Source organism: Petaurus breviceps, unplaced genomic scaffold (assembly GCF_028583685.1).
Source record: "Petaurus breviceps papuanus isolate PSGF00001 unplaced genomic scaffold, PetGlider_PUasm1.0 216, whole genome shotgun sequence".
Taxonomy (NCBI): Eukaryota; Metazoa; Chordata; class Mammalia; order Diprotodontia; family Petauridae; genus Petaurus; species Petaurus breviceps.
In genome coordinates this window covers 875,525-899,884 of record NW_027185867.1, presented here as the reverse complement: position 1 = coordinate 899,884, position 24,360 = coordinate 875,525, and the positions used below count along the sequence as shown (strand labels likewise).

Here is a 24,360-nt window from a genome sequence, read left to right as displayed (position 1 = left end):
CCCTACCATTTTATTTCTTCTGAATTTAGAATATTTCTATGGCTCTTTTAAATATATATGTTTTGTTCCCTCTTACAGCCATTTCCAATGAATGTAAGTTACCAGAACTACCAGCCCTCCTCCCCCATCTAATTCCTATATATCAATTCTTCTTCTTGCACATCATTTGTATAAAATAATTACTCTTTAGCTGTTCCTAAAAGGTTTTACTTTTTTTTTTTGTTTTTACTTTTGGGCAATTGGGGTAAAGTGACTTGCCCAAGGTCACATGGCTAGTTTTTGTGTTAAGTGTCTGAGGCCAGATTTGAACTCAGGTCCTCCTGACTCCAGGGCTGGTGCTCTATTCACTGCACCACCTAGTTGCCCCTTTGGTTTTACTTTTTAATTTCATATCATGCCCAGGTTTTCCCCAATCTTTCTTATGAGCTATACAATTATTAATAAGAATCTTAGACATAAATTTTCCATTTTACATATATAAAAAGTAAATAATCTGTCCTTATGGATCCCTTATAATCAATCTTTATTATGTACCTTATATTCATATTTGTTCTTGTATGTCGAATTGTCTGTTAAGTTCAGTGTTTGTTTTTTTAACAAAGTCTTGAAAATCTGAGAGTTTATCAAATGTCCATTTTTTTTTTCATTGACGATAGTAGTTAACTTTGCAGGGTATGATGTTTTTGACCAGAGGTCCAGTTCTTTTGCTCTTTCATATGTGGTGTTCCAAGACCTGATGTTCTTTAATGTTTCTGCTGCCAGGACTTGCATAATTCTAATTGTGGTACCATCATATTTAAATTGTTTTAGTCTTGATGCTTTTAGTGGTTTTTCCTTGGGCTAGGGATTTTAGATTTTGACTATGATATTCCTACAGGATCTCTTTTAAGTGGTGTTTGATGGATTTTTTATATTTCTACTTTTCCCCCTTGTTCTAATGCTTCAATACAATTTTCTGTAATTATTTCTTGTATTATTATATCATGATTCTTTTTTTATAATAACTTTCAGTTAGTCCAATTATTTTTATATTTCCTCTTTTTGATCTATTCTCCAAATTTGTCACTTTCTCTTCTATTTTTTCCATTATTCATATTTTGTTATCAGTTATAATTTCACCGGTTTTACTTTGCCTAATTGTAATTTTCAAGGTGTCATTTTCTTCCTTAAGGCTCTGGATCTCCTTTTCTAATTGGTTAACTTTCCTTTCATACCGTTCTTGTTCTTGGATTATTCTTATTTTCTTTCTTTTTTTTTTTTTTTTAGTTTTTTTCTTCATCTCTGTCATTTGATTTTTAAAGTCTTTTTAAAGGTCTTCTAGAAATTCTTTTTGGCCAGGTGACCATTTGACGTTATTGGCGGTTTCTTTACTTCGGTTTCGTCCTCTGAAGATGCACCCGGGTTACCTCTCTTCCCACAATAGATATCTATAGTTGGATTCTTTCTCCTTTGCATTTTTTTGTGTGGTCATAGCTTACTTATTTGTAGTCACCTCTAGCCCTGGGGTATGGGGAATGATGCCTTTTGCCCCAGATCTTCAGTTCTTCCCTCTAGCCTGAAACTAGAGCCAAACCTCCAGCCTCCTGTAAGTGCCCTAGCCAAGGGCTTTCTGCCCCACTGCTCCTGCACTCACTGGGCATGTGCCAGTTCCTTCTCACCCTGCCACTCTTTGCAGCCCAACTGGGTCTGGTGTTCCTGGTCAGCAGAGGTTCCCTTGATCTTCCCGGACTCAGATGCCCAACTCCCCTCACTATCCCAGTGATAAAAGTTCTGATGGCTGGGGCCAAGGCAGCTTCTCAAACCAACTAACCCCAGGGCTTGCCACTTGCTGTTTTAGAGGCTTGCATCTTGCAGTTAAAGGAACCTAGCCTGGAGGTGTTTACTCTTCACAAGGACAAACCAAACCTTTTCCTGGGATTTTACTTCTGATCTTCTCAACTTGTCCCAGGAGGACCCAGGTTATGCCCATTCTTATTTATCTCCACCCACACTTTGTTCACCCTAAGGTGCTATTTTAACTCTTTTGTGGGAGAAGATCTTGAGAGCTTGGAATTTTCTGACCTACTCTACCATCTTCCCAGAATCCTTCCCTAGGAGGAAGATTGTTGAGAATTTTTTTTGAACTTTTACAATTTATCTTGGTCCTCTAGATCTTATTGAGGCTGGACACAAAGCTTTCCTTTTCAAAGACTTGGAGACCTAGCTTTTTCAGTTCTAACCTAGGGGCAAATCTCGGGAAAGTCCCACTAAATCTATGAGGATCTGGTGACCATGAGGCCAGGAGAGAAGGGGGATCCTGCAAGCACAGCCATGAGGATGGGGAGTCCCTTCATGAAGGAGGAACCTGGGGTGTAGAGTAAGCTTTAGGAAACCAAAAAGCATCTGCTGTTCTCCCAATTCCCTAGCATCCTAGAGAATTAAGAGAATTGAGCATATGCTTCTGGATTGGACATCCATCTCATATGTGGCCAAGTGTGCCCAGGTCCATGACCTTGGACTGAAGCACTAGACTGAGAAGCTGAGAGTGACTGACTGGGTGCAAGACAGCCTTGTAACTGTCTGACCTGAATGGAACCTTAGAATGTCAGGCCTCATGGGTACTTCCAAGCCTTCCTACGTGCTTGGAGAGTGACCCCAACTGCAGAGTGAGAAAGGGATAGAGAGAGGAGGTTTACATCACATGGTCTTGATTTGAGATTAGGCAGTTTCCTGGTCAGGAAACCATAATATGCTGTTTTCTAGGGCTGGTAGGAATCCTGAAATCCAAAGATACAGTGTGGGGTTCTGCCTCAAAATAATTTGACCACTCAAGCCTTCTTTCAGTCAGAGACAAGGTTTATTGTGTGGCCAATAGAAGTGGGTCAGATTTTAAGAATCTACACATTTAATGAGGATGAAATTGGTACTTTGATAGAGAATGACTATGGGAAGATCTGAATGGGATTAAGGAATGGCAAGTAGCCTGGGTTGGGCCAGGTGCAGACAAGGAAGGCCACAATGAAGGAGGAGTTAAAAAGATTATAGACTGGGATGGGTCAGGTGCCTTAGACAAATGCCAGCAATCTGGGTTCAGGGGCTTTGGGGTCCAAGTCACAAAGACGTGGTCTTTTCCTTTTTGGGGTCAAGATGCCATCCCCATCAGTATCTCCTTTTCTAATTGGTTAACTTTTTTTCCATAATTTCATTACTCTTCTTATTTGATTTTTAAATTCATTTTAATTTTTTTCCTTAGGATTTTGTATCTCTTTTTCCAATTGGTTAACTTTCTTTTCATAATTTTCTTGAATTGCTCTTTTTTTTTTCTAATTTTTCTTCATTCTCTCTGAGTTTTAAATTCCTTTTTAAGTTCTTCCAAGATTTCTTTTTGGACTTGTGATCATTTGACATTACTCTTTAGGGTAGGAGTGACTTTTTTTTAACTCACTGACTTCCTCTGAATATGTACCCAGATTTTCTTTTATGCCAAAGTAGCTATCAATGGTCGGGTTCTTTTTCTTTTGCTTACTCAACTTTATTTTTAATTTGTCTTATTTTATTTTTAGCAGCGTAGTATTATTATTGTTTTAATCCTGAATTGGAAAAAATGTTGTTTTAGGCCTCAAATCCTCCTTACTGTTGTTTTCTGAATTCTCTCCAGAGGCTCAACCCCAGTCAGGCTGTCCCAAAAATGTTCTTATTCCCTGTGGTACCACACTCACTGATCTTGTCCTCAATCTTCCTTGCTAACAGCTATAGCTGGGGATCACATCTGGTTAGCAGTACTAGGCCTGGCTTCTGGAAACAATAATCTTCCCTCACCCAGCCCTCTGTCATAAAGTTGGTGAGGTGAAAGTTCCTGAGGTGAAATTTCTGGAGGCCTAGTCTGAGTCAGCCTGGAGGTGTTTACACCTCACTCAGGCCAAGCCTCAGCCCCTAAAGTCTTCTCTGAGAACTTTTCACGATGTCTTAAGAGGAACCCTTTACTTTTGTAAGCTTTAACCCTTTACTTTTGTTACTCTATGTTATTTCATGGCGATTTTCTGTCTGTTTGTGGAGGAAATCTGGAAAGCCTAGAAATTTCTGACCTACTCTGCTATCTTCCCAGAATGCCCTTTTTCTCTCTTAAAGGAATCCTTATAAGGGTCCACTTAGATGTGTATCTCTATTATGTTCTGAGAATCAGTGCATTTCTAGCATATAGTGCCAGCTTTTCTTTCTGCCATGAGGGGTCATTCTCCTTGAAGCCAATGTTGAATTTGGGTACACTAAATCTATTTATTTTTGCTTTTTTGGAGGACAATGGGGATTAAATGACTTGCCCAAGGTCACACAGCTAGTTTTTGTGTTAAGTGTCTGAGGTCAGATTTGAACTCAGGTCCTCCTGACTCCAGGGCTGGTGCTCTATTTGCTGCACCACTTAGCCACCCCCAGGGTGACTGTCTTTATGCATTTGTCTGCAGTCCCTTCCACTGCCATCAGCCATTCTGGTGGCCATTGCTACTTAGACCATTCAGCTCTTGTATTCAGTGAGACCTCTGATGAAAGTCTAGATTTTTAAAACTCACTTGTCTTGCAATACCCTAAGATCAGGACAGAATGAACAGAGAAGGGAGCAGCCATGTGTTCTTAGTTGCTATTGTTAGATGGGAAACAGGGCTGCCATCCCTCTTCTACCTGGCTTTCAGGTAGTCTTGTCTTCTCATAATCACAGAGGAAAAGCATAATGACAAAGATGGTAACTCTTTTTGTATATGCATTAAAGTTCAGGCTTAGCAACTCTGAGTCAACAGTTCTGAATTCTACATCCATTTAAAGAACTTTTCATTATCTCATAGTACCAGTCACTCAGATCCTCCTATTTCAGAATATTGACACTGTAAATATTCTGAAAGGTTTTGCTTAATTTAAAATCCTTACTTTTAAATAATATTTTATTATTTTGAATAAATTCAGTTAAGCTTATTTTTATATCTTGTCTTTTTTGTGTACTTTGTATATTAGTTTTATTTAACTGTGATAAGAATTGTGACAGCAATATGTATGTCTATCATTATTAAATAATAGTTTTCAGAGGTTTGACACTGAATGGAAAAGTTATTTAGTATTTCCTAAGACTGTAATATTAACAGATGTTTTATTTCTTAGATCACTGAATTAGCAGGCTATACTGCTCGAGTGTACAATATGTTTTGGGTCTTTGATGAAGTAAACAAAGGAATTTACAAGAGAACTATTCAAGAGACTGAAAATCCTACCAGGATTGGAGATAAAATAGAATTATCTCTCAGTGACACCTTAGAAATCAAAGGTACTAAATTAAATTTTAAAACACTTCCTTACATTAAAACATTTCATTATTTGTCAAAAAATGTTTCTTATAAGACTTATGCCTTTCACCAGACATAATAAACATACCTTTCCAAAATTAATAGCTGTTGAAATAGCTAATCCTTAAATCAGCTATTGTTTAATCATTATGTTAAAATTTCAGGAACTGTGCCTAGTAAAAAAATATATATATTATTGTTCTTTGATCTGTTGTGAAATTATCAGAGACATCTTTATGAACTAAATAAATGACAGAAAGAGTTGTTTAAAACTTAAATTTATATTCCCTGGTGGTTTAGCCCTACTCTCATGATATTTTAACTTAAAGACATTTGCTATGTTGTGTAGCTGTTCAGTTGTATCTATTTCTTCATGACCCCATTTTAGGTTTTCTTGGCAAAGATATTGGAGTGGTTTGCCATTTCCTTCCCTAAATTACTTTACAGATGAGTTAACTGTGTCAAAGAGGGTTAAGTGACTTTCCCAAGGTCATACAATTAGTGTCTGAGGCCAGATTTGAACTCAGAGTCCAGGCCCAGCACTTTACATTCTGCAATTTAGCTGCCTGTTGTTGTAAAAGTACTGTATAATTAAGTATTTCATGCTTTCACTCAAAGTGCATTTTTTTTCCAAAATCTAGTAGTTTGAATGTGTACTTTCATATAATCTTCATTTCAATTGTTCCATTTTCTTATTACTATATTTTTCATTGCATGACTGAAAAAAACCTTTAATATTACCCTTTTATATAGTATTGTTGTCCAGAAGAAAAACAACTGAAGAAAAAAAATTTAGGTAAAATAATAGTACAGATATAATAAAGTCTACTTAAAAAACGAATCCAATTAAATTTAAAATAAATTTAAAACATTATAAGCTACTTACTTGAATAATCTATATGGCTATATTTGCCAAAATGTTGAAATCCCACACTTGACCAGGTTCAAGATATTGACCTTTGATATTTGCTTTTGCGACTTCAGGAATTCTTTTTGAAATTAACTTATTTTTATAAATATACTATATAATATTATTTATATATCAAATTGGTTGATCAAGGTGATGCTTTTCAAACTTTTTAATTTTCCTTAACTTATAGGAAAAGTTATCGATGTTGATCATGGAATTATTTGTGAAAATGTTCCTATTATAACACCAGCTGGAGAAGTGGTGGTTTCCAGGCTAAACTTCAAAGTAAGATGATATTCAAGAATCTTGTAATTTGAAATCACTCTAGTGCAAACCATCTCAGAATTCATGTACCTTCTGTTAATTGTTTGAAGAAGCTGAAGTAAAGGAGGGGAAATGAAAAAGGTAGTGGCTTAATTATAGATAGGAGCAGATAAATGCAATTCCTCCTACTGAAAACAATAAAAAGAAATATTTGATTTCCAATCCTATATTTTTAGATTTAGTGTCAAATCAGCAGATGGGAACAATAGGGTATTTCCTTAAAAAAGAATGTTTGAAAATAAAATGTAATTTATTCCATTTTTCCTATGTGAATTATATCACAAAGTTGAATTTGCTCCATAATTCTTATAATCTTATAATATCAAGAGATTATTAATTTAAGATCTTAGGTCTCCATTGTTAAATCATGTAAAAGTATTTGATTAATTGTTTTAAAATACTGTAAAAATAAAAATGTGTGGAATTCTAGTGTTATAATAACCTGATGAATGTTAATTATGTTAGTTAAGGCAGATGAATTTAATTCAAATTTTTAAAATGACTAGAGTTGACAACAGAAATGCAAACAAAGTTAAATGTACAGATTTCTATGTTGTAAATGCTGACAAGAAGCGTATCAAGGGGTTAGAAAACAGCAAAGGGAAGAATTGGAATCACTCAAAAGAAAGATAAGTAAAATTAGTAAATTTGATGGAAATTATATATTCCTCCTACAACTTTGGGAAGTTGTATAGCTTTTTTTTTTTTTTTGTAGTTTGAAATATGGGGATTTCCCTTATATTCAGTGCTACCTTTATATGGACCTATAATTAGGTTTTAGATCATGATTTAAGGATAGTATCTGAATATGAATACTGATTAGATGTTAAGGAAACAAAATAGCCTTCAAATTAAATCTACTAAATTACATACTTTTAAAAAAAAAATCAAGCCTTTGATTTTATTGGAATAGGGAGTTAATGAAGACTTAGCAGTTCATGCTCTACAATTTATATCTTAAGAGTTACCTGAGGCATTAAGATTTGCGCAGGGTCACAGAGCCAGGACATGTCAGAAATAGGACTTAAACCAAATTCTTCTTAATTTTGAGGCCTTATCTCTGTATACTGCAGAGCAGCTTCTGGTAAATAGAGTATATTTTAATTATTTATTATTAGTTAAATTACTTATAGTCTTTCTATCCTTCATACACTATTTCTTGTCAGGACTGGTAAGCCAGGATAAATTCTTGATGTTTCTATTTATTAAAATTAACAAGATTCTTTAATTCCTCCTAAGTTATCTGATAATTATCTGATTTTTTTAATGACCCAGAGTGACACAAGTTTAAATTTTGAGTTTTCTGAGTAAAAAATGTGAGAAAATTCTCCATTATTCTTAGTTTCTTCACTTTGAAATTACCCCCAAATTTTCCTGTATGTATATTTACCCTATAAATGTCTTTTTTGTAAATAGTTGTTTGTGTATTGTCAGTAGACCATGACCTCCTTGAGAACAGAGACGTTTTTTGTCTTTCTTTGCCTCCTCAAACCTTTGCATAGTATCTTGTACACAGAGTAGACATTTAATAAATGCTAGTATAGGGCTAGTTGATGACTGTACTCATGGAAGAGTAGCTTACACTGAGGACCTTTAGCAAGGACAGTGACTATTTAGGGCTAGTTGATGACTGTACTCATGGAAGAGTAGCTTACACTGAGGACCTTTAGCAAGGACAGTGACTATTTAGGAAATACTAACACCTACACATACAATTTGACTTCATTCTCTCTAATAATAGCTAATATTTACTTAGCTTTTTTGATTGTAATATATACATATTACAGATGTATATGTACATATGACATCTCATTTTAGAACAGATATATACAAATATTCTTTCTCTATAGAACACATATGATATATTCTCTATATATGTATATGTATGTGTGTGTATATAAAATAGCAGAACAACCCTTTTCCCCTATTATTATCTCCATTTTACAGTTAAAGAAACCAAGACTGAGAGAAATTGTCTTGCTTCAGTCACACAGCAAGTAAGCGTGTGAGACAAGATTTTAACTTGTTTACAGACTCTAAGTCTAGCACTGTGCCCATTATACTCTCTACCTGCCTCTAGGTATTCTTTATATGAGTACACAAAGAAAAATTGAAGGTTATATCCTTTCCCTTACACTCTATGCTATGAAAATAAACTCCAGTTTTGTTATACATTTTTTAAAAAATCTGTATTCAGAGTTTACTAAGAGCAATTAAAATCAGAGACATGTAAACATGACTTAGTTTTCTTAGATAAAAAGCCAACCTCAACTGATGGAGTAGAAAGGACTATGGGTATGGGATCAGAGGACCTGGGTTTGAATGCTGTTTTGGCAATTAGCTACCTTTGGTATTGAGAGTACCAGAATCAGAGTCTAAAGAGGAACTTGTGTTTGAGCATTGACTTTGAAATTTTGTGTGACCTTGGGAAAGTCACTTAACCCTCTATCAGTCTCAATTTCCTTATTTGTAAAATCAGGAAAATAGTAAATATTACTTAACTCACTCTGTAAACCTCAAAGTGGGGCTGTGTTATCCATATTACACGATCTTGAACAAATCAATTGACCTCTCTCAGTCTTATTTTATTCACCTGTGAAATGAAGGGATCACACCAAATGACCTCCAGAGTTGATTCTGAATATAAAACCTGTGATGCACTTATTTGTTATTATATTTGCAGTTGCCTAATATAGTGCTATATAACTTGTGAATTAATGTATTTGAAAATTGTCTATATTTGCCCAGTATAGCTACACTAAGCACAATTGTCTAGAGAAAGAAGTACTGTGGGTTAATATCTTGCATGTTTTTTTCATATTCCTTTCATATAACATGGTGGATTATAAGAAGCCATTAGACCTTAGTAGAAATACAGAGATTTTATTCTTCAGAGAGTCTAATAATTTCAGGAAGTACCGTACTGTGCCAGTGAAAACTAGTTTTTTGTATGAGGTGGCAAAGATATGTCCTGCCTTCAGTACTACATATGAAGCAACTAGATGTAACAGTGAGTAGAATGATAGACCTGAAGTCAAATATACTTGAGTGCAAATCTGGCCTCAAATATTTACTAGCTATGTAACCCTGGGCAAGTTACTTAACCTCTGTTTCAGTTTCCTCATCTATAAAATTTAAGGTTAAAATGAAATAATATTTTGAAATGCTTTGAAAGCATTAAAATATTATACAAATACTATTATTATTATTTTCATCATCACCATAGTACTACAATTTAAAACTTGCTTTTTTCCACTTCAAAGGGAAGACTTCTCTAAAGCACTATAGTCATCAATAAAAATGAATTGATTAGATTTTAATTTAAAAGCAAGCTATGGTTTGAGCAGTATGCGATTTCTTATTGAACGTGTAAAGATACACATACATATATACATATTCATAGTATTAAAAATATTGCAGTTTATAATTTTCATACTATTTTAGGTACAAGAAAGAATACATCTTCTGATTAGACAGACAGTCTTGCAAGTTCAAGGTGTCTCTATTCGGTCATATAAAGGCAAATCATTAATATGTGGATGAATATACAGGAAACATGGAGATAAATGGAGATTCGACTTTGATGTAAGAAAAAACATTTCTTAACAATTAGGAAAATGGAGATATATCTTCAGTCCTCAGTGTTCTAGGCAACTTTTTTAGGCTGTAGAGAAAAGACTGACCTACTTTAGCAGAGGGAGTTTCCTTTGCAAATAGTTCCCTAGACTCATGAAATTAGATAGTTAGACAACACGTGTTAAGCATGCACTATGTACCAAACACTGCGCTAAGTACTGGGGATTAAAAGACAGGCAAAGCCCCTGCCCTTAATGAATATATATTCTGATGGGGGGAGAAAACATGTAAATAGCTAGGTAGATACAATATAGAGATTGTGTTGTTCAGTCATTTCCAATTCTTTGTGAGCCCACTTGAAGGTTTCTTGGGAAAGGTAGTCGAGTGGTTTGCCATTGTCTTCTCCAGTTCATTTTATAGATGAGGAAACTGAGGCAAACAGTTTTAAGCCACCTATTCAGGGTCACATAACTAGTAAATGTTTGAGGTCAGATTTGAACTCTGAAAGATGTTTTCCTGAGTTCAGGCCTGGTCCTCTATCTACGGTGCCATCTAGCGGCCTTGAATATGAAGAGTAGATAGTAGATAATCTGAAAGGGAAAGGTATTAACAACTGGAATTTGGAAAGGCCTCCTACAGAAGTTGAGATTTTAATGGTCTTGAAAGAAGGCAAAGAGACTGAGAGGTATAGGTGAAGGGGTAGAGAATTCTAGGGAGAACAGATTTTGCAAAGGCACAGATATGGGAGATCTCCCAAGTTCTAATTCCTTTGCCTTATACTGAGAAAATTGAAATAACAGTCATTGGTTTTTAAGTGAAAGTTGTCAATTGATATGTTTTCAAATGCAATTTATATTTTATATATAACATTTCAATTTTAACATTTATATATTTAAATATATTATATGTAATATATTACATGAAATATAATATAAAGTATAATTCTATTTTATGTAATATAAAATTGTCATCATTTAAAAAATGTTTTTAACCAGACTGGCAGCATAATATAGTGGATTAGAGAGCTAACCTATGAGTCAGGAAAACCTATATTAAAATCCTGTCTCTAATAAATACAGGTTGGTTTTTTTTTTTACCCTAAGTCATTTAACCTCTCGGTATCCCAAAACACCTCAATTTGTTGATCTGCATTTCTGAATAGATTTTCTCACCAGGATATGCCCCAGTAAAATCTTAAGTTCAGTAAAAAAAATAGTGACTTGTTTTTAATACTTGCTTTAAAATTATTTTTAAATAATTATCTCTCCATATATACATTCCATTTCAAATTTGAAAATAGTATACTTATTAAGTACTTATTTAGATTTTTGTAATCCAGAATCAGGGCTTATTTTTATTCTTATCATTTTCTTTGGATTTTTTTTCAAGGTGCTTTGATCCCCAGAGCTTAGTAGGAAACCTCATTTAATGTTGCCAGCCATGATAAATGCTTTCCTTTGTTTCATGGAACATATTTTGTGTGCCAGCACTTAGTGTAGTACCTTGCACATACATTTAATAGTATGCATTTAATGTGTTTCTTGATTATTTGATCATGACTTTCCAGAGTTATTATGTATATTCAGATAGAATGTCTAGTATGTTACCTTGCATGGAATTGGAAGGGACCTTAGAATCCAACTAGTACAACCTATATCTGAACAAGAATTCTCTCTCCAACATACCTGATAAGTCATCATCGAGCCTTTGCTTATAGGTGAACTCCCTCCCTCCCAAGGCACTCCATTCCACTTTTGTACTGCTCTAATTGTTCAAGATTTTTTCCTTCTATCAAGCTTAAATTTTCCTTAGTGTAACTTCCATCCATTACCCCCATGACATGTTTGATATGGCACTAAATATTTTCATAGGCTTAAAAATTGCAGTTTATTATTTTCAATTATTTTAGGTACAAGAAGGAATGCATCTTCTGATAACTGGTCCCAATGGTTGTGGGAAAAGTTCTCTCTTCAGGATTTTAAGTGGGCTATGGCCTGTGTATGAAGGAGTCCTCTATAAACCTCCACCTCAGAATATGTTCTATATTCCACAAAGGTATGTGCTTCTCTTTAGTCCACAAAACGTTTAAAATTTCTTATTAAAATCAACTAGTATCTGTTTTCTATTTCCCTTAATTTTTTTCCCTTGATTTCCTGGGCTCTTTTAGCTAAGCAGTTTTAAATGACAACTTTATTGAGCAAATGGGGAAGAAATTATTATAATTAAAATAACTAAATGACTATTTTGATTGAAATTGTTATCTGATTCAATCAGATGGCTTTTAATTCTCATGTATCTCTCCATTGTAGAAAATTACTCAAAAACACAAGTTATCAATCTCAGTAGGACAATTTAATCCAGAGGAAAGTTAGATTGCCTAAAGAAAAATGGAAAGTCTATTTTCCTGTCATTAATTCAGATATCTGAATAAAATTACTGGCCATTTAGTATTAATTCTTTTTGGCCATATAAGCTCCTAGAATATTTCTTATCTGCCTTGATGAAGGAAGCATTCATACAAATGAAATCACTAGAACTGCATGAAATAATTTCAGTGAACAGACTTCCTTGCTTTATCCCTGATCTTACTTCAAAGTGTTTCTATTAGAAGCAAATACTTCTAATTTCAGTATTTGTACTTTTATTCCCTGAACTTACTTGGCAAGGAATAGGTAACGTGTTTAGCATATTGTAGGTGCTTAATACATACTTGTTAAGTGATTGATGTTTTCATTAAAATTAATACTAGTTCTTGTATTTTTATGTTAATATTAATTAGAATAAGGAAAGTTTTGTTTATTCCTATCCTTTTGATATTTTTACAGATATAAGGGCTTTTCTTCTTTTTTCATCTGTTAATATAATCATGTAATTTTCACTTGTGTTATTAATATCACCTGTTATTTTTATGTGCAGCTAGATGGTACAGTAGTTATAATGTTGGGCCTAGAGTCAGGAAGATTTCTCTTCCTGAGTTCAAATCTAGTCTTAGGCAATTACTAGCTGTGTGACCCTGGGCAAATCACTTACCCCTGTTTGCCTCAGTTTCCTTATCTGTAAAATGAGCTAGAGAAGGAAATGGCAAACCACTCTAGTATCTTTGCTAAGAAAACCCCAAATAAGGTCACAGTCAGGCACAACTGAAATGACTGAATAACAACAGTTATTTTTATTTTTCTGATAATGAACCATTCCTGAATTCATGGCATAAATCCAACCTAATCATGGTGAATAATCTTTTGATTATATTGTTGTAGGCTCATTATTTTCATAGTTTTTCAATATTTTTACATCCATTAGTGAGTATTTACTCTAGATTTAATGTCTCAACTTCCATTTTCTCTGTAAAATAGGAAAATTAATAGCTGCCTCACTGTGAGATACCTCACAGTATCCACTGTACAATAGGATTGTTGTATAGATCAATATATCTCATTTATTCACATGGTTTTGTGAAGATAAAATGAAATATACTTTGTAAACAAGCTGTAAATATTACATATGGCCATTACTTATGATTGTTTTGAAGAGGAATATTGACATAATTTTCATGGTTGGAATGAGTAAAAGTACTGTAAGAAGAAGAATCTAGTGGGTATTCTCTATCCTTATCACCTAGAAGCTTTATGTGGGAAGCAAAAGACAGGTTGCAAGTAGTAGGTAGAAGGGAAGAGAGTATCCTGTTATACAGAAATCACAGGGAACCTACATGCTTCTTGATCCTTTAAAAGCTATGATGGAAATCAGGAGCAACACTATGTCATATGACTAATTTCCTTCTCCTATCCTCTCACTGCTGTGCTAATTAGGCCACTCCCAAAAAGTTTGGAGAGTTCTTCTCTGTTCTCTCATTAAATCTGTGATATGACATGACATGAGGTGACATGACAAATAGAAAGAAGATGAAAGAAAATAACTCTAAGGACCTGGGGGCAGGTGTAAGCCATGTCACAGATGTACTTTTATGAGCACAACATAAACAATAACTTTTTAAATAGTGTCATTTTCCTTCTCCATTCAATTCCATTAAAGTACTTTGGGAAAGTTTTTAATTATGGTATATTAGCAGAAGATTATGTTTCAGAAAATAAACTTTTTCTTAGATAAAACTGACAAAATATGACAAGTGTAGTAATTTGATTTTAAGTTTTATGTTTTTTAAAAGTCATGAGATCATGAAAGAAAGCAGCATATAGTCTTTTAAAAGTGACAGAAGGTCTTTTGAAAAAGTACAGCTTTAGGGGTGGCTAGGTGGCACAGTGAATAGAGCACCAGCCCTGGAATCAGGAGAACCTGAGTTCAAATCTGACCTCAGACACTTAACACTAGCCATGTGAACTTGGGCAAGTCACTTAACCCCAAATCCCCTGCCCTTCCCCCTCCAAAAAAAAAAGCAAAAAATAAATAAAATAAAAAGTACAGCTTTGGCCATACTCTAATATGAAATATGTAAGATCTTTCTAGAAAATGAAAACATGAAATCCATCATTTTCCCTCTGGAAGAGCTGTAATTTTTTTTTCTTTTTGGAGGGGGGAAGGTAGGGCAATTGGGGTTAACTGACTTGCCCAAGGTCACACTGCTAGTTTTGTGTTAAGTTTCTGAGGTCAGATTTGAACTCAAGTCCTCCTGACTCCAGGGCCAGTGCTCTATTCACTGTGCTACATAGCTACCCCCAGAGCTGTAATTTTTCAGCAAATCAAAGCTACAAGGATCTTTTTCTTTGTTTAATACAATTACCTTTTCCCAAGTTAAAAGATTATTCATAAACTTGCATAAATGACTTTTTAGGGGAAATGCAAATGGTATTTAATAAAAAATTTATTTTTATATTTATAAATCTATAAAACAAAATATCTCCAGTAATTACTTTTTGGAGGGGGCAGGGCAATTGGGGTTAAGTGACTTGCCCAAGGTCACACAACTAGGTTTTGTGTGTGTGTGTGTGTGTGTGTGTGATAAGTGTCTGAGGCCAGATTTGAACTCAGGTCCTCCTGACTCCAGGGCTGGTTCACTACACCACCTAGCCACCCCTAATTACTTTTAAAGCTATTCAAATTGTATGTGTTCTTCAAACTTTAAAAATTTGTATATAAATACTTTTTTTTTTTACTAAAAAATCAGTATTTGGGGTAAACATAGTATTCAAGTAAAACAAAGAGCATTTTTTTAGTGGATTGCCAAGTCAATATGCCTCAACTGTGTGATGTGGCATTTCTCCAAACCAAAAAATCTATGTTGAGCTGCAATTATAGAGGGATAGCTTCCAAGTATATGAAAGTGATCATTGTGCAATATACTGTATTCACAAGATATCATCTGGAGTGCTGTTTTCAATTCTGGACATCACAGTTTAAGAAGGGCATTAATAGACCATAGGAAATCCAGAAGAGGGCAGTCATGCTGGGGAAGAGTCTCACGTTCACATCTTAGGAGTTGATTTTTTTTTAGCTTGAAGGAGAGAAGATTTAGGGAGTGTGGTAAGAGGGATAGCAGATATTATAACCATGTTCATGTATTTCAAGGGCTGTCATGTAGAAGATGGACTAGACTTGTTCTGTTTGCCTCGAGAAGGCACATAAGCCATACCCCCATTACAGAACTAGAGTGATTAAGTGACATTACTAAGGTCATAGAGGTCAGGAAAAGCTACCTTCTCCTGTTTGTTTAGGCTTTATTGTCCTGAGAATTGGGCTTGGAGTTTTGGTCTGTTTTATTTGTCCTTTATAGTTTTAGAAGCAATTGTGGAGTCCTCAGACTCTGAGCAGTCTTTTGCTTGTGGCTCAAGCTGTAGCGAGGTTGGAGATAGGATTCCAGGTAAGTTGTTACTAGGGAAGCAAAAGAAGTCAGGATAAACCATGTTGTATGGAAATTTAGCTAAGCCATGAACCTGATCCTCCTCACTTCCCCAGAGATAGAGATGGTGTAAAAGGGTATTATGCCCCTAAGTGATGCTTTTTGCAATTAATAGTATTTTATTTTTCTCCAATTACATGTAGAGATAATTTTCAACATCCATTTTTGTAGGATTTTGAGTTCCAAATTTTTCTCCCTCCCTCTCTTTCCTTCCTCCTCTCCAAGACAAGCAAGCAATCTGATATAGGTTATGCATATACAATCATGTTGAACATTTCCACATTAATTGTGTTATGAAAGAAAAAACAGAACAAAAAGGAAAACATATGAGAAAGAAATAAACAAAGTGAAAATAGTATATTTCGGTCTACATTCAGACTCCATAACTCCTTCTCTGGATGTGAATAGCATTTTCCATCATGAGTCTTTTGGAATTGTCTTAGATCATTGTATTGCTGAGAAGAACTAAGTCTCTCATAATTGATCATTACACAATGTTACTATTACTACATACAGTGTTCTTCTGGTTCTGTTGACTTCACTCAGTATCAGTTCATGTAAGTCTTTCCAGGTTTTTCTGAAATCTTCCTGCTCATCATTTCTTATTACGTTCATATACCACAACTTGTTCAGTCATTCCCCAGTTTGGTAATGTTCCTCTGGGCGTTGGTACTGTGACCAGGTCCCCATCTCTCTTGCAGCCACAAGTGTCAGCTCTCTTCTTGGCCCTGGAACTGTGATCAAGGGACCTGCTACCATGTGACTGCTCTTAATCCCTCCTCTTTGCCTGGGAACTATAATCCAGAACTGTGTATAGGTAACAGAGTTGTTGACAGGCCACCAAATGTATTAAGTGCCAGTAACAGGTCATCTATAATCTTTTTCTGACTAGTTGATTGATCCCGTCCCCTCCTCCCCCCCTTACCATCTCTGCACTGAGAGCTGTTGAAACTACTGCTGTTACTGCCATGGTTGTCTCCAAGACCTACTTCTGGTGCTTCTGCCACAGTCCAGGCCTGCGCCCCCTGGTGTTACAGACCTCCCCTGTGAACCTCCTACATTTCCTAGGTTGGAAAAATGACCATTTATCATTTGGGGAATGACTCATATATTTATAAATTTGGCTTTGTTCCCTATATATTTGAGAAATGAGGCCATTTTCAGAGAAATGGGTTATAACTTTTCCCCCTTGGTTTTCTGCTTTCCTTCTAATCTTGGCAGCATTGGTTTTATTTGTGAAAAGCTTTTTAAATTAATGTAGTCAAAATTATCCATTTTACATCTTGTTATATTTTCTGTCTCTTGTTTGGTCATAAATTCTTCCCTTATAGTTAAATTTTTCCATACTTCCCTAACTTGCTTATAATATCACCCTTTATGTCCAAATGATATACCCACATACCAAGATAAGATTAAATGGGTACATCATTTAGATATAAATGGTGATATCATAAGCAAATTAGGGGACCATGGAAAAATGTTGATCTTATTGGGAAAGCTTCTAGCTTTTCCCCATTATAGATAATGCTTACTGATGGTTTTAGAGAGATAGGATTTATCATTTTAAGGAAAGCTCCACCTATTCCTGCGCTTTATAGTGTTTTTAATAGGATTGAGTGTTTATTTTGTCAAAAGCTTTTTCTGCATCTATTGAGATATCACATGATTTTTGTTGGTTTTGTTATTGATATAGTCAATTATGCTGATAGTTTTCCTAATATTGAACCAGTCTTGCATTCCTGGTATAAATCCTACTTGAGAATCAGAAATTGAAATTAGTCATTCAGATTCTGGGTTACTTTTTTCTATTTTAATTATATAATATATGTATATATGTGTGTATGTATGTATATATATGCATATACATATATATGTACATATATTTTTTTGGCCAGCAAAATTGACCTTTTTCCCCTCCCACCACTAACCCTACCCCTCAGCTGAGTATGAAAGAAAATCAAAATCTCAGTTTCAAACAAATATAGTCAAGCAAAGCAAATTTCCACATTAGACACATTCAGAAAAAATTATATCTTCACCTTTCTATCAAGAGGTGGCTAATGTGTTTCATCATTAGTCCTCTGGAATAATGGTTGGTCATTATGTTGATCAAGAGACCTTATTTCTTTTAAATTTTTTTTCTTTACCATATTGTTGTCATTTTACAAATTGTTCTGGTTCTCCTTTTATTTTGCATCAGCTTATGCAAGTTCTATCAGTTTCCTCTGAAACTATCTCCTTCCTGACTTCTTAAATAATAATAACAATAATGATAATAATAAATATATATTGCTTTTTGGAGGGCAATTGGGGTTAAGTGACTTGCCCAAGGTCACAAGACTAGTTTGTGTGTGTGTGTGTGTGTGTGTGTGTGTTAAGTGTCTGAGGCCAGATTTGAACTCAGGTCCTCCTGACTCCAGGGCCGGTGCTCTATTCACTGTGCCACCTAGCCGCCCCACAGCATAATAATATTCCATAATCTTTACATACCATAACTTGTCCATCAATTCCTCAATTTATTTTCACCCTCTCAGATTCCCATTTGTTGTCTCTCAAAGAGAGTTATATTTTCCTGAATTGTAGAGTTTGTTTTGCTTAGGACTTATCACTCCCTTTATCTACCAAACTTCTAATTCCTCCTTCTCCTCTTTCTCTCCTGTTTCCCTGTTGAATAGAGTATATTTCTGTACTTGACTTTGTATGTCTGTATTTGTGTATCCTTCTTTCGACCTGTTCAGATAAGAATGAGAATCAAGTTTCAGTCACTTTCCACAGCCTGTCCTTCTTGTTTGTATAGATGTCTACATGAGCACCCTGATTACATGTGGTAATTTTCCCTACCTTATCTTTCTCTCTCCTGCCATGCTCCTATGTATTTATCTTTCATTGTGTTCTTAAGATCAGAATATAACAGAATCACCCAGATTTTCTCAAATCAGACTCTCTCTGTTATCATTAATTATGATAGGATTGAGAAACAACATACATATTATTTCCTTATATTTGAACTTAAGCATTTTATCCTTGAGTGATCCCTTATAATTATTTCATGTTTATTTAACTTTTTATATTTATCTTACCACCTCTGTTTGAACTTTAAAGTTTATATACAGCTATGGTCTTCTTATCAATAATGCCTGGAAGTCTTCTATTTCATTAAAGGTTCATTTTTTTCCTCCTATAGGACTTGTCTGTAAGCCCATATCCTTTGCCTTTTGGAATATCATATTCCAGCCTCTTCTTTATAGTGCTAGAGGCTAAATAATATATAACTGTTTTCTCAGTATTTGAATTTTTTCTTTTTGACTTGTCTCAGTAGAATTTAAATTTAATATTTTATTTTTCTCCAATTATGTAAAAACAATTTCAACATTCTATTTTCAAATTTTGAGTTCCAATTTCCCATCATCCTTCTTCTCTGCTTCCCCACACACATTGGGAAGGCATGCAATTTGACATGTGCAATCATATGAAACATATTTCCGTGCAAGACATATTGTAAAAGGAAACACAGACAAAAAAACCTGAGAAAAATAAAGACAAAGTATGCATTCAAATTCCATCATTTCTTTCTCTGGAGATAGACACCATTTTTCATCCTAAGTCCTACAAAATTGTCTTGGATCATTATATTTCTAAGGATAGCTAAGTTATTCATATTTGATCATCACATAATATTGATGTTACTGTACACAATGTTCTCCTGGTTCTGCTCACTTCACTTTGTATCAGTTTGTGTAAGTCTTTCCAGGTTTTTCTGAAAGCTTACTGCTCATTATTTCTTTTTTTTTCTTGCTTTTTAGAGAGGGGAAGGCAGGGCAGTTGGGGTTAAGTGACTTGTCCAAGGTCACACAGCTAGTATGTGTTAAGTGTCTGAGGCCAGATTTGAACTCAGGCTCTCCTCACTCGAGGGCCAGTGTTCTATTCACTACACAACATAGCTTCCCCTGCTCATCATTTCTTATAGCACAATAGTATTCCATCACAATCAGATACAACAACTTGTTCAGCCATTTCCCAATTGATGTATATCACGTCAATTTCTAGTTCTTTGCCATCATTAAAAAAGCTGCTATAAATATTTTTCCCTTTTTATTTTTTAATCTCTTTGGGATATAGACCAAGTGGTGGTATTGCTTTGTCAAAGGGTGTATGCATGTTTTTATAATTGGGCATAGTTCCAAGTTAATCTACAAATGGCTAAATCAGTATACCACTTCACCAATAGTCTCAATTTTCCCCCATCCCCTCCATCATTTGTCATTTTCTTTTCCTGTCATATTAGACAACCTTATAGGTGTGGGGTGGTAGCTCAGAGTTTTTTCTAATTTACATTTCTCCATTCAGTAGTGATTTAGAGCATTTATTTTCATATGAGTATTGATAGCTTTAATTATTTATCTGAAAACTGCCTGTTCATATTATTTATCAGTTGAGGCATGGCTCTTATTTCCATAAAGTTGATTCAGTTCTATATGTGTTTGAGAAGTGAGGTCTTTATCAGAGAAACTTGCTGTAAAAATTTTTTTCCACAGTAATGATTACTAACTGTGTATTTTCTTCATCCTGTCCACCCCCCTTTATCCTACCCTTTGTCTTTCCTTTTACCTCGTCCATCTCCCTTCTATAAACCCTCTCCCCTCCCTTTATCCACTACCCTCCTACTGTCCTGAATGGTAAGATAGATTTCCACACCCCAGTGTGTAATGTTATTCATTATTTGAGCCAATTCTGATAAGAGGAAGGTTCACACACTCCACCCCTCCCCAATTGTCCCATCTTTCCCTCCACTGTAAAATCTCCTTTGCACCTCTTTTATGCCAGATGATTTACCTTATTCTACCTCTCCCTTTTCCTTTCTCCCCATGCATTCTTCTTCCTTACCCCTTAATTTTATTTTTTTAGATTATCACATCAATTTCCTTGAGAAAGTTTTTTTTTAAGATTTATAAGCATCATTTTCCCATGTAGGAATTTATATATAAGTAAATATATATATGTAAAAATTTATATATAAGTAAATAGTTTAACTTTATTAAATTCATTATGATTTCTCTTTTTTTAATCAAATACTTTATTATATAAAGTAATATATAAAATTAATACATAAATTTTGCTAGATTTTGAGTTACAAATTTTCTCCCCGTTTTTCCCCCTACCCACCACCCCAAAATAGTGATCCCACTGGATATCCCCTCCTCCAATCTGCTCTCTCCCATATCTTCTCCCATACCCCCTCTGACTTTCCAGTAGGGCACCGTGGATCTCTATGCCCCAGTGCCTGTATGTCTTATTTCCCAGTTACATATAAAATAATATTAATAATAGTATATAAATATATATTAAACATTTGATTTCATAGCTTTGAATTCCAGATTCATTCCCTTCCTCCCTTGTCACACCCTTACTGGGAACACAAGCATTTCAATAATAGGTTGTACATGTATAGCTATGGAAAACATTTCCATAGTGGATATATTATAAAAGAGTGACTATATCTCCCTCCATCCTATCCTACCTCCCACTTGTTCTATTTTTTACTTTGATCCTGTCCCTTTTCAAAAGTGGGTGCTTCCAACTTCCCTCCCCCCCCCCGCCTGCTCTCCCTTCCATCATCCCCCCTCTCATCTCCTTCCCCGCTACTCTCCTGTAAGGTGAGATACCCTATTTAGTGTGTATGTCATTCCCTCCCTAAGCCAAATTCAATGAGAATAATGTTGACCCATTCCCTTTTGCCTTCCTGTTCTTCCCCTCCATTGTGACCATTTTCCCTTGCTTTTTCTATATGAGATAGCTTGCCCCATTCTGTCTCTCCCCATCTCCTCTCATTATATTCCTCTCTCACCTCTTAATTTCCCCTTATAAGTATCATCCCTTCTTATTAATTTGGTTCTGTGCCTCTATCTATGTATACTTGTATACATATATACACACATTCACATATATTCATACACCCATATACCCTCCTATATAGACATATATATGTATGTATACATATATATACATTTCTATTCCCTTCAACTATTCTCCTACTGAGAAAAGCTTCATAAGTTACAATTATCATTTTTTCCATGTATGAATGTAAGTAGTTCAACTTTGATAAGTTCCTTATGATTTCTTTTCCCTGTTTACCTTCTCATGTTTCTCTTGCTTCTTGTAATTGAATGTCAAGTTTTCAACTCTGGTTTTTTCATCAAGAATGCTTGAAAGTTCTCTATTCCACTGAATGACCATATTTTCCCCTGAAACGTGGTACTCCATTTTGCTGTGTAGGTGATTCTTGGTTTTAATCCTAGCTCCTTTGACCTCCAGAATATCATATTCCAAGCCCTTTGATCCCTTAAGGTAGAAGCTGCTATCTCTTGTGTTATCCTGATTGTGTTTCCACAATACTCAAATTGTTTCTTCCTGACTGCTAGTAATATTTTCTCCTTGACCTGGAAATTCTGGAATTTGGCTATAATGTTCCTAGGAGTTTTCTTTTTGGGATCTTTTTTTAGGAGGTGATTGCTGTATTCTTTCAACCTCTATTTTGCCCTCTGGTTCTAAAATATTAGGGCAGTTTTCCTTGAGAATTTCTTGGAGGATGATTTCTAGGTTCTTTTTTTGATCATGGCTTTCAGGTAGCCCTGTAATTTTAAAATTATCACTCCTGGATCTATTTTCCAGGTCAGTTGTTTTTCCCATGAGATATTTCACATTGCCTTCTATTCTTTCATTTGTTTGGATCTGTTAAACAACATCTTGATTTCTCATAAAGTCATTAGCTTCCATTTGCTCCAATCTAATTTTGAAGGAATTATTATCTTAAGTGAGTTTTTTGAAATTCCTTTTCCATCTGGGTAATTCGGTTTTTCAAGCCATTCTTCTCCTCATTGGCTTTTTGGGCCTCTTTTGCAATTTGATTTAGTCTATTTTTTAAGGTGTTATTTTCTTCAGTCAGGCTGTTGACTCACTTTTCATGATTTTCTTGCATCATTCTCATTTCTCTTCCCAATTTTTCCTCCACTTATCTTACTTGATTTTCAGAATCCTTCTTGAGCTCCTCCATGGCCTGTAAGCAGTTCATATTTTTCTTGGAAGCTTTTGATGCAGGAGTTCTGACTCCATTGTCTTCCTCACATTCCATGCTTTGATAATTTTTGTTCCCAAAAAAGGATTCGATGGTCTGTTTGTGCTTCCTCTGCTTGTTCATATTGCCAGTCAATTACTTGACATTTGAGCTTTTTGCCACAGTAGAACTCTGCTTCCAGAGAGGAGAGCTTTGTCCCAAATCACTGGGGGTTTTGCAAATGTTGTCAGAAGTCTAAGGAGAGAGCCCTCTCCTCAGACACCATACTGGCAAACTGGAGTTTCTCACCCCAGGACTACCACCCAAGACCATGATCCAGATCCAAGCAGGTTAAAGCAAGAGCAATTACCCTTGGGATCATCACTTGGTCTCCCTATGATCTGTAGGCCAGGAGCTCCTGAGGCAGGCATGTGGCAGACACTGCAGTGGCAGTTGCCATGCCTTTGCCATCTCTCACCCCTGGGGCAGGGGCCAGACTGTGTCCTTCCTTTCCAACAGAGTTCTGGACTGACCTTTTACTTTCTTTTTGGTGTTTATGGGTTGGAAAACTCTAAACTGTCACAGTTGCTGGTGATTCACCCTCCTGAAGTCTGCTCAGGCCGCTACTAGTTGGAGTTGCCCTGGGGCCAAAACCACATGGCTCACATGGGGCTAGGCTCCCAGCACACTATGATGAACCCTTTCTCTCAGCCTTCCAGGCTGCCTTCAGCAGGAGATTTGTTTCTCTCCATCACTTTGTGGGTTCTGTAGCTCTAAGATTTGTTTAGTGTCATATTTTATAGGTATTCGAGGTGGTTGTTGATAATTTCTTGAAAGATGATGATGTCTAGGCTCTTTTTTTTTATCATGGCTTTCAAGTAGTCCTATAATTTTTAAATGATCTCTCCTGGATCTATTTTCTGGGTCATTTGTTTTTCCAGTGAGATATTTAATTTTTCTTCTATTTTTTCATTCCTTTGATTTTATTTTATTGTTTTTTAATATCTCATAAGGTCATTAGCTTCCACTCACCCAATTCTAATTTTTAAGGAATTACTTTCTTCAGTGAGCTTTTGTTTATCCTTTTCCATTTGGCCAATTCTGCTTTTTAAGGAGTTCTTTTCTTTAGCGAATTTTTGTATATCTTTTATCCATTTGGCCAATTCTGTTTTTCAAGGCATTCTTCTCTTCATTAGATTTTTGTATTTCTTACCATTTGGCCTATTTTGTTTTTTAAAGTGTTATTTTCTTCCTTATTTTTTTTGTGCCTCCTTTTTTATGTTTTTCTGGTATCTCTCATTTTTCTTCCCAATTATTCCCCTACCTCTCTTACTTGTGT

General features: G+C 35.2%; 1 protein-coding gene across 3 annotated transcripts in view; it reads left to right on the top strand.

Moving 5' to 3' along the window:
• The window catches only part of ABCD2 (ATP binding cassette subfamily D member 2), a 117,278-nt gene that overhangs the window by 31,568 nt on the left and 61,350 nt on the right, over positions 1-24,360 (top strand). For all 3 annotated transcript variants that reach the window (XM_069094227.1, XM_069094225.1, XM_069094226.1), the window contains exons 4-6: positions 5,125-5,287; positions 6,407-6,501; positions 12,026-12,171. In XM_069094227.1, the coding sequence (XP_068950328.1) occupies positions 5,125-5,287; positions 6,407-6,501; positions 12,026-12,171 (404 nt within the window). The remainder of the gene's footprint in view (positions 1-5,124; positions 5,288-6,406; positions 6,502-12,025; positions 12,172-24,360) is intronic.